We start from the raw sequence: 14526 nt of genomic DNA, 5'->3' as shown, positions 1-14526 counted from the left end.
TTAAAAATGAGCTTGCTGCATAATTAATATCTCTAAATAAACACAAAACAAGGGATGAATTAGCAACCAGGACTTTGTTACACTATGATCCATAAAAAGGATGAAGCATATTTAACTAAATTATGAATATCAAAATGGACATCCATATGCAAACCCAGTTTACAATTCAATATATAAATCAAACAAGATTTTGTTTAGGAAAAACAAACAAGATTACGAATACATACATCTTTTCTTCATCCTGACTACTGTACAAGCATATAATAAGTAAGAACCATTCTCATTATTTTAATAACACCTAATTCAAGTCCAATCAATATTAAACAATGCATCAATAAAAGCCATCGAAACTAACTAATCCGGTTCATAATAGTATCAAAATTAACCTAACTAACCCTTATTTTTGAAAAATCCCCAAATACTTTTGATTTTTTAAAACCCTAATTTTCAAATTCGTACCATTCTAACACGTACTATCATAATCAAAGAACAATAAAGAGATATTGTGATACAACATACCTATTCAGTAAACAATATTCAACGATTTCTTTTACTGTAGGGTTCCACTAGTGTGGTGTTGATGGCTTTTACTTCTTAATAATTATAAAATTTGATCGAGAAGAAGAATAAAAAGGTAGTTTTAGGCTTGAGTAGGGTGGACTGGTAATGGTGCTCGTGGATCTAGCTTTCACATCCTCATCTCTCGCATCTCTCGTTTAGTTTTCTTTACCAAGTTCGAGTGAAGTGATTGAGGAGAGGAGGTAAGTTAACAAAAATAGTTGAATAAAGGGTTGGTCCGGTGACTCAGGTCGGATGTTATAAACAAAATTATAAAGTAATTACATCCACTCATCTAGTCTCGTTTTTCCATTTTTCTGAACTTTGGACCCTCTAGGCCTGTCCACCTAGGCTCAGTGCTTATTAGTCCAGATATTCCGCGAGTAGATAATTTAATCCAAAGTTTTGACTAGTTATTCCAAATTATTACTATAATTTTTGTGATTTTTTATTATCCAAAATAACCTTCCGAATATATTGGATAAGAAAGAGAAACTAAAATCTCCAGATCTGAAATTTCTGAGCTTGTACTATATATATGTGTATAGAGTTTTTCTATTTCTCTCCTACAATCAATATGTTTAGAATAGTAAGTCTGTGAACCTGATTGTGTAGAAGAATTATTAGATGATCTTACGAATCAATATCCAAAATCAATATTGTTATATCCAAATCAAGAGGATCTGAACGGAAACTTGCAATCTATCTTTCAAGATATGAATTCAACAAGAGCAACTCTTGTTTTTCATCTCCATTAATAAGGACTTAAGTTATGTAGATTAATTACGTACTACTTGTGTTATCCCTATTATAAAGATAAAAAAATATGATGTGGAAAAGGGAAAAAACATAAGACACCAGAAGCTTTGTTAACGAGGAAAACTGCAGCTGCTGAAAAACCTGAGACCTCGTCCAACTTTGAACACCAAATTGTATTAAGCCGCTACAGACACTAGTCTACTTTTAGACTACGGAATGGAATTTAGTTGAAACCGAATTAACCTCCAAGCAATTCAGCTGCGAAAGTGCTCCTTATGTCACTTGAACCTCGCAAGGCTCTGCACAATTGATTCCTTTAGGGGACTTCCTTTACAACCTAAGAGTTGCTTCAAACTAAGTGAAGACTTATGATACCAATCTTCCTCTAACAGATAAACCTATTTGATTTCCATTTTGATCTTTCAATCTAGGTGCGAAAATTTGTTTGCAATAAACAAAGTCTATCAAATCTCACGAATCCCGAACACTTACACTCAGTTAGCTAAGAAGCCTGGATTACTAACCACCCTCTTGTTAACAATCCAAAAAAATCAAAAAAGAGTTTAGATATCTATATATCTTGAGGAATCACAAAGTCTAAGACGAAGAGAACTTTGTGACTTTTATCTTAATGCAAATATTAGCTTTATCTAGCTCTCTATCTCTTAGTAATTGCATGCCCCTTATTCAAAGTTGAGGCTGAGTATCTATAGCTCCCTCTATATCAGGAAAAATAGTGAAAATCGCTCTTCAAGGGCGATTACTCGGCTATATGACCGATGTGATTTCCGATTCCAAGCCATTTCTGATTTTTAGCTATTAAGACGAACGATTTTGCCTATTTGGATCGATTTTTGAGAAAAACTAGTTAACAATTTTTCCGAGTTGGCCTTGCATACACTAAAATAAGAAAAGAAAAACTTTGTAACCCCTCATATGGGAGTTATCAAATAGAAAAACCTCTAAATACATGATACATATGTTCAATATAGCAATATTACACACTCAATTACATGTTAATGTTAAAATTTTAATTTTAATTAGGTACAAATCATGACTTATGAGCGGTAATATATAGGTCTCTAATAAATAAAATTCAAGTATTAGACCGAGTTTTGGCAATTTCCAAGTCCGAAATTATTGCTCCTCGCTCCAAATTCCCCAACCGAGTAGGACCGGGGAACGATTTCGACTACTTTGGTATCAGGGACATCTTTGATGTCTTTGACTACATCGAGATCTGATGATCTTTGGTCAATATGGTACCTTCGTTGGTCACTAGCTTCCTACAGCCGAAGGATGCCACGTCACCAAGTCCACGTGAGAAAGGAACACGCGCCTGCTCATTTTACCATTGCATTTAATGCTGAGTCGACCTCTCAGCCGCTTTTGACGTGCATACATCTCCACGTTCCTATGCTATGATCTACTTCTAATCCATCACCGTTGGTCTAGGTTCACCTCATGATGAGATCAAGCAACTCAAGGGATTACTCATTCATCACGGGTACCCAATCACTGTTGAACCACTTTACTATCTACATCTGACCGTTCAAAGGACGCCACGTGTACATCAGATAATTGGTTATCACACAATACTTTAAAAACTGCAAGAAAGTGAGGAGAAATTAACAGTTTTAAGTTTTGAGTCAATTGGAAAATCTATAACATTTATCCCCATACTGACTCTACTACATTTGCCCTCACTTTACTCTATAAATATGTGTATTCAAATAATAATTAAGGGTTTCATGCTACAAAATGAAGAAAGAAACTATGTTATCATAGCAAACTCATGACAAAGAAATTTTTCTCATGGGATGAAAAGGCTAGCCCAACCTAACCATAAAATGTGCACAAAACATCAAAATCTTGTCCTACGAGTCAAAAATCTTGATACATATAGTGTCTTACTAGTTTTCAATGGGGCTTAGAACTTCTGTCAAGATGTAATATTCGAATTTAATGTATAAATGTCTTGAATGTTCTTGGTATGAAGCAGCGGCGGAACCAGAAATTTATGTTTGAGGGGCCTAAAATTTTTTTCCAGTAGACGAATCATTACTACGCAAGAATAACTTCATCCATGGACCAAAATCTTCGTAATTATATATTATTGTAGTGTTAGTCCGTCGAACGACCTGTCATATATAAGGGTGTCGAGCATTTAAATGACGACAAGGTCACGGGGAAATCCTATCATTTAGATACTACCCTACGAGTGATAATTCCATAGTTGATATTAACGAGAAAGTAAGGAATGAATCATTCTGGTTGATTTGTACACTCTTTTTTCCGTCCATTGCGCAAAAACTTCATGATGGATTTCCTAATGTTCAGTCATGTTGCAGAATATGCAAACTATACACTGTTATCTTTTATCACGTCGAAAGGGCTGCCATCTGTTTCAAGCTCCAAAAAATAATGGACAAATAGAAAATAAGTAAATATTCATGTTCAGGTTTTGTAGGAAAGACATTCACTTTTGAAAAGACGAGGGTACCCAAATATACCTGAAACTAAAACTTTTCCACCTATAAGTCCTTTCTCCGAAAGTGATTGTCTATGGACTGAGTCGAGACAATACAACAAATCGGTTCAAACTTCGTGTGATCATCTATGGATATGAGATCGAGATAATACAACAACGAAGTATGTTTACTTGATAAAAAAGTTCGGACTTAACCAAACACAATAGGATTACTTATCAAGTAAATAGGAACTAACGTTTGTGTAACTTACTTTAAATTATAATTGCGGAAAATAAAAGTAAATGACACAGCAAGATTTTGTTAACGAGGAAACCGCAAATGCAGAAAAACCCCGAGACCTTGTCCAGAATTGAATACTCTCAGGATTAAGCCAATATACAAAATCAAACCAACTTCGTATAGTTGAGACCAAGCAGCTAAACCTATAGTTCACCTAGTTCCGTCTGTATTCCCACGCCTCCGACAAATCTGTTTGGTATCAACTCTTTTCAACCAAGTGATGTGAGTTCGACAAAGGCTCTTCTGTTTATCTCAATAAACTCATTCGTCAGGTTCTTAGATCTATCTTATTATCAACTACCGAAGTAATTGTTAATATTTTGCAATCAATACTTTTAATCACAAAGAATTGTATGGATGCCAATCTACATAACTAATCAATCTAATCTACCACAAGGATAAACCGATTATAGTTGGATCCTCTTTTACAGAAACAAGTATTGTGCACACCAAAGATTATGAAACCCAAATCAGAAATCTTCAAAGGCTTCTTTGTCTTCAAATATTCTTAGATCTTCAATAAACACCTGCACACAAACAACTTGAATCTCTTGTAATCAATCACGCACAGAACGGAGCCTGTTAACAATTAATGGATTATCACAAGACGTCTTTAGATCTACAAACAGTCTAAAGATCCCCATCGAAACTTCGATCTAGTTTGAGTGAATCTTATATCAGAAGAGAAGATTCTCAAGCATAAACAAACTAGGTGCAATCAAAGTTCAACCATCGTTAGTCAATCAAATCAATCAAAAACAAAAGATAAACCGCAATTATCTAGTTTCCCACCAACGGTATTAATAGAGATTCTCAATCCCAAAGAAGACTTTAAACTGAGCGGCCGTAAGAGATTTCGCCTAATTAGGTTACTCTCCTCTATGAATAGGCGGCTTCACCAGTAGCAGCACAACTGAGGTAGTTTTGTTGCCACGAAGGATTAGTTTGCTCGAAATGCAAACTTTCATATTTATAGACCAAGGAAGTTTGGATACCAAGGAATTTCCAAAACCGAAAATATTCTCAAGATATGCAATATATTCCTGATTCGGTTTCCATAATTCCTGGAAATGCTTTGTCCAAATTAATGACCGAAAATCTCTTGGAAAATCTCCAACTAGTAAATGCACATTACTAATTTTAATTTTCCTAAAACAAAATTAAAAACCTTAAATAAAAAATTCTCAATTTATTTTATTCGATCTGGGATTTTCTTCCTTTAGCTATTAAGGAATAACTTTGAACAATTAAAGATAAGCGTTACTGCACATGTTCAAATTATGTCGACATCCTTACTTTGTAAGTCCTCTTTCATACTTACAATCTTGAAACCGATTTTCCACACTTCCAAACAAGTTTAGAATTGGTTCATCTGACTTTCAAGAACTATGTGATTGATCAGGAACACTCAATCACAAATCATGGGTTTCACGGTTATACCAAAACAAGTTTCGGTTCTACTTCCATGTGAGTATTGTGCATAGTCACACTAGCTTTCTGAAATTCGGTTGACTAGGTACTAGGATCGGTTCCTCACATATATATGGTATCTAACTTGTACTTGTTGCACATGTCCATAGGATCCGTTCCCCTTTGCCTAAAAACGTGTTGCACATGTCCATAGGATCGGTTCCCCTTTCTGCTAAAAACTTGTTGCACCTCATACAAGGATCGATTCCCCTTTGTGATAGGTTGCACCTCTTACTAGGATGGATTCCCCTTTCCCCAGAGTCGGTCATACCAATAACACAAAATCGATCATACCATCTCAGGTGATTACTTAAGATCGGTTTCACTAATAAAAGTCATACCAATACAAAAGTCAGGCCTTTGTGAATAGTTTTACCAAGAACATAAACAAGTCATGAGCGGTTATACTAATCACACATATTGGTAGTTCAAAAGATATGCAATGAATAACAATACCAATAATTCCTGGCGATTTCCTTTCGATTCACAAAACAAGTTCATGAATTTACTTCCTTAAAACAAATATAAAACATTGTTTCCTAGGATGAAATCTTCACCTTATACCCATACATAATCATAATCACATTCAAACGATTATGTTGATGTCTTATCTACAAAGTTTAATGGTTAAGCAATAAACCTTGTATTGTATTCCTTAATACTATGTCTAACTAGAGTATAATCATTCATGCTTCGCAGTTTTGTTTTCAATATGCACGATTTGAAAGATACGTTTAGGGAATGAAACTGTTCAAGTCAAATATCACTAACCTCAAGTGGAAGGATGATGTTGTCGTTGTAGCTCTTTACTTCTTCACTTCTTCGCAATACTTGTAATGTCTCATATCCTAATACTTTCAAGCTAACCTATACGAAGTTGACTCTAGTACATAATCAAGCGACTCTTAAATGAGTTTTGGCTCACTAAAATATGACAACCAAACTTGACATACCAACACTTGGTGGGTTCAACCGAGCTATGCTCTAACAACTTTGATGGAAGCACAACATCACTTGGAAGAAAATGTCTTATGACGATCAAACTTTCAAGAAAATATTGAGGAAATTTTTTGTTTTCCCTTAAAAAGTACAATATGATTAAACATTGCCACCTACACTTCCTATGATCCTTATATTTGTTTACTTAGGATTGGATTTTACAACTTGATGGTTGATAGTTCGTACTTCATCACTAGCACAAGTTCTCATTGTCTCTTTTACTGCAAAGTTTTACGAGTCTCTTTTCATTCTTTATTTAGCAAAGTGGACAATAGTCACAATGCTCGATCTAGTATAGATATAAAAGAGCCATATGATCGGAGAACTTCGACAAACGGATGGAATAATACATGCAATCGATATCATACTGCAAACTCTTTTTTTCTTGTTGTACTTTGTGAAGAGTCTCAACACTGGCCGCCGAAGCAGCACAATATTTCTGATCCTACTATACTTGCAGCTGATGCTTCTAAGTTTTCGAAGCTTTGTTAGCCTTTAACAAAACATTAAGCCTATAAATTCCAGGTATGATATACCTAGCATGTAAAGACAATCTCCATATTATGTACTGATCATAAAGATTTTAAGAAAATGAAAATGAAATTGATTACTGGATCAATATTTCACTCTTCCTGTCAATATTGTCCTAGCACTTCTACTACTTTCAACTAATCTAAATGCAGTAACGAAAAGAATCTTTAACTACAACATCTTAGTCATGGGCTTTTATTATAACTAATGGTCTAATTCAAAATCTTACATGGGTTAATTATGTTTTCTCACAAGTTACAACGTCTCAAACAAGATTTTACAAATTTTGGGGTGGGCTACATCCTTGGTAAGCCACCCCCTCCTTCTGTTACTGGTATGAAGGGATTAGTTAAGGGTGGAGTTTGGTCAACCAAATATTAAAATTTTCTCCTTTTTGAATTACCTAAAAATAATAACATATATCTTCAAATAAATTTAATGATTTTAAAAGAATTTATTTGATATTGCTATAAAGTTTTTCAAACAAATAAATATTTTAAAGAGAAATTAATGACATTACAAATTTCATTCACTTGAAAAGGTGAAATTCTTTCTAAGGAGTTCATTTTCCAGGTAGTTCCAACTACCTAATATTCAAACCCTATGTGTCATATATTTCCTTACTGCCATTCAAAATGAAAACATTGTGAAATTCCGTTTTATGAAAGATTTTAAGAATTGTATCTCCTGATTTTTTTAGTTTGTTGGCATCACTTTGTTTTTTTTTGTTTTTGGTTAGTCTCTCATTGTTTCAATATATTGTTAAGGGTTTTAGTTGAGGACAACTCCTTTATAATCTTTTTGTAACTTTATATTAGGTTGATTCCTATGATAATTACTAAAAATTTCTAACTGACATGCTATGTGACCTGACAAATTGGCAGAGCCACTATGAGAACAATATGTAGTGGTAGAATTGCTATCGAGCGTTCAAGAGGTTACCACCAACTATAGATCATTGATCATTTGAAGGTAGGGAGTAAATGCTCGATGGACTCCACCCCTAACGACTTGTTCTCTATCATCTATAAATATTCAAACTTTATTTTTACACTAAAATTTTTACACAAAATTTCTTATCTAAGTATTCATCAAATGGTTAAAATTACAACCCAAGTTGATTTTTCTGGAGTAATACTTGAAGCTTTTATTAACAAGGTGAATGATTAAAATTACAACCCAATCATTTAAGATTATGAGGTACAACTAAATCCTTGTACTTTGACATCATGTTTTATTTTAGGAAATATGATTGGTATTGAGCCTTCATGCTACAAAGAAGCTCAAGGAATTTTAAAATGGGAGGATGCGATGCAAGAAGAACTTGCAGCCCTCAAGAAGTACAATACATGGGAGCTTGTGCCTAAGCCGAAATACACAGAACTGGTAACTTGTAAATGGTGTACAAGTTAAAGAAGAAAACTGATGAAATTACGGTACAAAGCATGTTGTTACAAAAATTTGGGTTGGATTATGAAGAGACCTTCAGTCCCGTTGCAAAAATGGTAACTGTAAGAAGTGTCATCTCCTTTGCAGCACACAATTCTTGGAATTTATGGCATTTTGATGTGAAGAATACATTTATCTATGGTGAATCAGATCGAGAAATCTTTATGGAGCATCCTGATGGTTTTGTTTCTGAACAATACCCTGATTATGTTTGTCGATTGAAGAAGGTGTTGTACGGTCTTAAGCAAGCTCCATGAGATTGGTACGGTAATATTATTGAATATCTTACATTTTGTGGCTTTAAGATTTTAGATTCATATTCCAGTTTATTTTTGTTAAGATGAAATTAAGTATGTGTACCATGATTTTGTTATATGTAGATGATATGATAATCACTGGAGACGATGCTGCTAAAATTACACGTATCCAATGTGATTTATCTATTCGGTTTGAAACGAAAAACTTGGTAGAAGTTGGATGTTTTCTTGGGATTGAAGTGGGGTTATTTTGTCTCTCAAAAGTGGTATATTATAAGTTTAATGAAACGATTCGAAATGGATGAGGCGAAACCAATGACTTCACCTATGGAGACTTGTCTCAAGTTGTAAAAAGAAGAAGGAAGTTACTAAAATATGCAACTTATACAGACAACTTGTATCACTAGACCTGATATTCTATATGTTGTTGGAGTTGTTTATCAGTTTATGGAGAAACTTTGTGTTTCTCACTGGATTGCTACAAAGGAATTTTACATTATGTGAAAGGTACTTTGGAGTATGGGCTTATTACAAAGGGAGTAAAGAATTCTCTTTGCGTGGATTTGTTAATGTAGATTGGGCTGGTAATGTGAATGATAGGCGCTCAACTACTGGGTATTGTTTCTATATAGGTTCAACAATAGTTTCTTGGTGCAGTAAAAACCAGTGTATTGTGGATCTTTCTAGCACTTAAGCAGAGTATGTGGCATCAATTATGGCTAAACAAGAGTGTATTTGGATGAAAATATTGAATGGTGAGATCAGTAAAAAGCTGGATTATCCGATACCAATCAAATGTAATAACCAAAGTGTAATGAAGCTCGCATCTAACCCGGTATTTCATGCTCGCAGCAAGTATATTGAAATTCAGCAGCACTTTGTTCGTGATAAGGTGCTTGAAATGACGAGGGTACCCAAGTACACCATAATCTTTTCTTTTCAACCTATAAGTCTGATACCTTGAGTCATCGTCTGAAAATGTAAAGACAATACAACTCCAAGATATTCACTTGACAATAATTACTGTTCAAGACTGATTGACTATATAATCAATGTAAAGTGATTAGGATTAACGTACAAGCGTATTTACTTTTAACTATAACAAAGACAATTAAAATTGCGAAATATAAAAGTAAATTACACAACAAGATTTTGTTAACGAGGAAACCGCAAATGCAGAAAAACCCCGGGACCTAGTCCAGTTTTCAATACTCTCAGAATTAAGCCACTATACAAAGAACAAATCCAACTTCGTATAGTTGAGACCAAGTAATATACTCCTAGTTACTTAGTTCCCTAAGTATTCCTACGCCTACAACGTTTGGGTCATTGCACATGAATCCCAAGATATAAATCACTATCTTTAGTTGTTTTACCGATGTAAAGTGTTAAGTACTCAATTCCTTTTAATCGTATTCCACACAGTAAATGAACAAAGATGTTTGGTAACCACTCTATTCAATCTTTAAGATAAATATATATTGAGTTTTTTGAAAAACACTCTTTCGTTTAAACGAGTGAAAAATCACTATCTTGAGTTGTTTTACCGATGTAAAGTCTTAAGTACTCAACTCCTTTTGATCGTATTCCACACAGTGAAGAGACAAAGATGTTTGGTAACCACTCTATTCAATCTTTAAGATAAAGATATGTTGAGTTTTTTGGAAAACACTCTTCCGTTTAAACGAGTGAAATCCTTTTTTTGGTTAAATCAATCCAAATCTTATTACCGAAGTAATTATATACAAACTTGCAATCAAACTAAATAGATCTCAAAAGAGAACTACAAAGTGATGTTGATCTATACAACTAGTTAACAAGTATATCAAAGATAAACAAGATCTAGTTGGATCCCTGTCGATCAAGATGTGTGCACAAAAATTACGAGATACGAAAACGAATCAGAAAAATCTTCTTATCTTCAAATCTTCAATTGTCTTCAATTGTACCTGCACACAAAACTTGAATCCACTTATGATCAATCACGCACAGAACGGAGTCTGTTAACAATAGATGGTCATAAGTTGTGTTTAGATTTAACAACAGTTCTGAAGATCCCGTCGATACTTTGATCTAGTTTGAGTGGCCTTATGCCAGAAGAGAAGGATTTCAAGAATAATCAAACTATGTGCAATCAAAGTTTCAACAACTGTTAGTCAATCAAATCAATAATCGAAAACTAAAATAACAATGCAATTATCTAGTTTCCCAACAACGGTACTCGTAGAGCTTCTTGATCCCACATAAGTGTTTAAACGAGCGGTCGTAAGAGATTTCGCTTAATTAGGGTAATTTCCTGTCCTGATAGACGGCTCCACCAGAAACAACAAAAATGAAGTTTTCCTAGATCTAAGGATAGTTTGCAATAAGTACAAACTTAGTTATTTATATACCCAAGGTTGTTTGGACAAGAAGGAAATTCCAAAACCGAAAGATTCTCAAGATATGCAATAAGTACCTAATTTCGGTTTTCATATTTCCAATTCATGTCCAACCTGTAATTACAAAATATATCATAGAAAATTTCTATTATTAGTTTAGCACATAACTAATATAGCTTTTCTAGAGATATGTTTTAATTGCTGGAAAATCAAAACATATAATTCTGAAAATATTAATTAAAAGGTTCTCAATATTTTGGTTTGGGATCACCTTGAGTATCAAGGAATATCTTTGAACTAGCAATTATAGATAAGAATTATGCACATGTTCAAGTTATGTTGACATATGTAACTTTCCTATCTTAGCAGTCCCTAATTCCGAATTCATACAAACTCTAAAGTAATATGTGAACTTTGGAAATCGGTTTTTCTCTTGGGACCGGTTATACCATGAACTCTAACATAGGCTATGTTCGGTTCTACCAAGTCACCAAACATAGGTAGGTATTGGTTCTACCTTGACTCCCAACAAAAATCTAGGATCAGTTCCACCAAGATTTCAAATATAGGTAGGGATCGGTTCTACCATGATTTCCAACAAAATTTAGAATCGGTTCTACCACATATCCCAAGCTAGGTGAGGATCGGTTCTCCCTTGTCTCTCAACATAAGTTAAGATCGGTTATACCTTAAATCCTACCTTAGGTATCGATCGGTCATTTAAAGGTTCTTCATGGAAAACCGAACCAACATACCTATTGATTTATTTTTGATTATGAAAAAAGTTTGTACATCTAATTCCTTAAACCAATGTAATAAAACATGGTTTTCTAGGATGAAATCACACATATATCCCATACACAATTATGTTGATGTCGCATTTATCTAAGTTCAAAAGATAAACGTTATACTTCGTAACTCAATATACTTCCTTGACACTTTGATCATAATGATATGACCAAGTCTAATACTAGAATATCATAAACATAACTTTGCATGTTATGTTTTCAATCTTAAATGACTTGAAAGATACAATAGGAATGAAAAAAATTTAAGTCAGCATTACTAACCTCAAGTGGAAAGATGATGTCTTCGTTGTATTCGATAATACTTCGCGTTCTTCAGGTCTTCAGAGTAATACTTGTAAGTCTCAACATTCCTAGACTTTCTATTCTAACCTAAATAAAATTGACCCTAGTAAGTAATCAAGCGACTCTAGATGAGTTTTGATACTAAAATATGACAATCAAACTTGACATACCAATGCTTGGTGGGTTCAACCGAGTAATGCTCTAACAACGCTTAATCGAGAAATTGAACTACAAAATATCCCAAGTGAAGAGCTGTTAGAGCATAGCTCGGTCGACCTCGCATGCGTTGCTATCTCAAGCATGTTTGTCAATGTTAGTGATCCAAACTATGAGTCTTGATTTCTAGCCTACATAGCTAAGTCTCGGACTAGGATAGAAAAGTATAGTTGAGCTTAAGGACTTCATGGCGATTCATCACACAACGACGAAGATCGATACAAGGAACCGTGGAACTTCATCAACAAAAAGGTATGTGGAGACTTGAACTTATCTATCACTCAAAAGTCTATCTATTCTATCTCCTACTTCTTACGAGACAAAAGTCGTATGATATATAGACTAGATAATACACATTTGACATTTCGATCTGAGCATTCATTGCTTATCTTTTATCTCGAAATCGTGTGTTGGTAAAGAGTTTCTCTTTGATCAAGTTTATCTTCACCTAGTGACGAAAGTCATGAAAAGTTTCAATCACTTTGAGAATTGCTCTGACGTGAATCGGTCTGTGAATAACGGATACATAGCGTCCTCTGAGAATGTCTCAATGATTGAAATGAGAGTTTAGATTACATATCCATGTATTGTCTTGCCAAGTCTGTGAACTGTCGGAAGTTCTCGACCGAGAATTTCCGCTGGATTTTCCAAAACTCGTTTGTGTGCTAAGTCCGCGAACTCAGTCTGAGAACCCATTCCGCGAACTGGAGGAAGTTCTCTTTCCGAGAATTTCTGCTGAGTTTGGAAAACTCAACCGATTAACTTAAGTCCACGAACTTGTTTTTGAACTTAAGAGGTTATGATCTAAAGATGTGCTCTGAACATGAAACTTAAATTACTAAGGAATGCAGTATGCAAACCGTGGCTATAATGTTCATGAGACGATTCAATCGAATCGAATCATCTTTGTTTCAATTGTGTCTTGTGTAGTTAAATAAGATCTCATAGCAATTGAATAACTCTTTAACTAGTTCATTTGGGTCAATTGAACTAGTTATGGTGAAGAAGAACAAGGTTAATATGAAATGCTCATATGGTTAACCTTTTGGGTTACTACGTTGAACCAACATACACATACACGTTTGGGCATGGTTTTCACAAACACAGTAAATGTCTACCCAAGTGTGTGTGACAAGCTAAGTTTTCGATCTAACGGTTGAGAAATATTAACTTGAATCTAAATCAGGTTTTCATCTAACGGTGAATAAGGATTGCTTTGTAACTAAGGCAAAACCCTGATTTGAAGGCTATATAAAGGAGACATCTATCTTTGAGTAAAACTAATCCCCACACGTCTGTGTGTTACTAGTGCGCTCGCTAGAGTCGATTCTCCTTTAACCTTTGGTTTTATTCTCTGAAACTAGGTTAACGACTTAAAGAATTCATTGGGATTGTGAAGCCAGACCGATACTACTTTTATCGTAGTTGTGTGAGCTAATCTTGCATCTTCTATCGTACGAATACAATCGATTGATTGGCTTGAGATCGTGAGAGTTCTCCGATAGGCAAGATAAAGAAGTCGCAAACATCTTCGTCTCACTGTTTGTGATTCCTCGACAAACCGCCTGTGTAGTCAGGAAGGATTGTAAAGAGGTGATTGATTAATCTAGGTTGTTCTTCGGGAATATAAGACCGGATTATCAATTGGTTCCTGTTCACCTTGATTTTATATCTTAAGACGGAACAAAACCTAGGGTTTATCTGTGGGAGACAGATTTATCCTTTGATAGACTTTTATGTGTGAGACAGATCTGTTTATTATCAAGTCTGTGATTTTGGGTTGCAGAAACTCTTGGTTGTGGGTGAGATCAGCTAAGGGAATCAAGTACGTAATATCCTGCTGGGATCAGAAGCGTAGGAGTACAACTGTACCTTGGATCGGTGGGAGACTGATTGGGATTCAACTATAGTCCAGTCCGAAGTTAACTTGGAGTAGGATAGTGTCTGTAGCGGCTTAATACAGTGTGTATTCAATCTAGACTAGGTCCCGGGGTTTTTCTGCATTTGCGGTTTCCTCGTTAACAAAATTTATGGTGTATGTGTT

General features: G+C 34.7%; 1 protein-coding gene across 1 annotated transcript; it reads left to right on the top strand.

Annotated features, from left to right (window-relative positions):
- The first annotated feature begins 8336 nt into the window (after positions 1 to 8336).
- Positions 8337 to 9488, top strand: LOC113311545. The gene is made up of 4 exons (XM_026560373.1): positions 8337 to 8481; positions 8625 to 8774; positions 8918 to 9038; positions 9239 to 9488. The coding sequence occupies exons 1-4, from the start codon at positions 8337 to 8339 to the stop codon at positions 9486 to 9488; spliced, it is 666 nt and encodes a 221-aa protein (XP_026416158.1).
- Positions 9489 to 14526: the final 5038 nt, after the last annotated feature.

This window comes from Papaver somniferum, chromosome 9 (assembly GCF_003573695.1).
Source record: "Papaver somniferum cultivar HN1 chromosome 9, ASM357369v1, whole genome shotgun sequence".
In the NCBI taxonomy this organism is placed as follows: Eukaryota; Viridiplantae; Streptophyta; class Magnoliopsida; order Ranunculales; family Papaveraceae; genus Papaver; species Papaver somniferum.
Note: the sequence above shows the minus strand (reverse complement) of the source record. Positions and strands in the feature narration are given on the sequence as shown.

Coding starts and splice junctions, on each gene's coding strand:
- LOC113311545 (XM_026560373.1), top strand. CDS start 8,337: ATGATTGGTATTGAGCCTTCATGCTACAAAGAAGCTCAAGGAATTTTA. Junction 8,482..8,624: donor ATACACAGAACTGGTAACTT/GTAAATGGTGTA, acceptor TCTCCTTTGCAG/CACACAATTCTTGGAATTTA. Junction 8,775..8,917: donor ATTGAAGAAGGTGTTGTACG/GTCTTAAGCAAG, acceptor TGTTATATGTAG/ATGATATGATAATCACTGGA.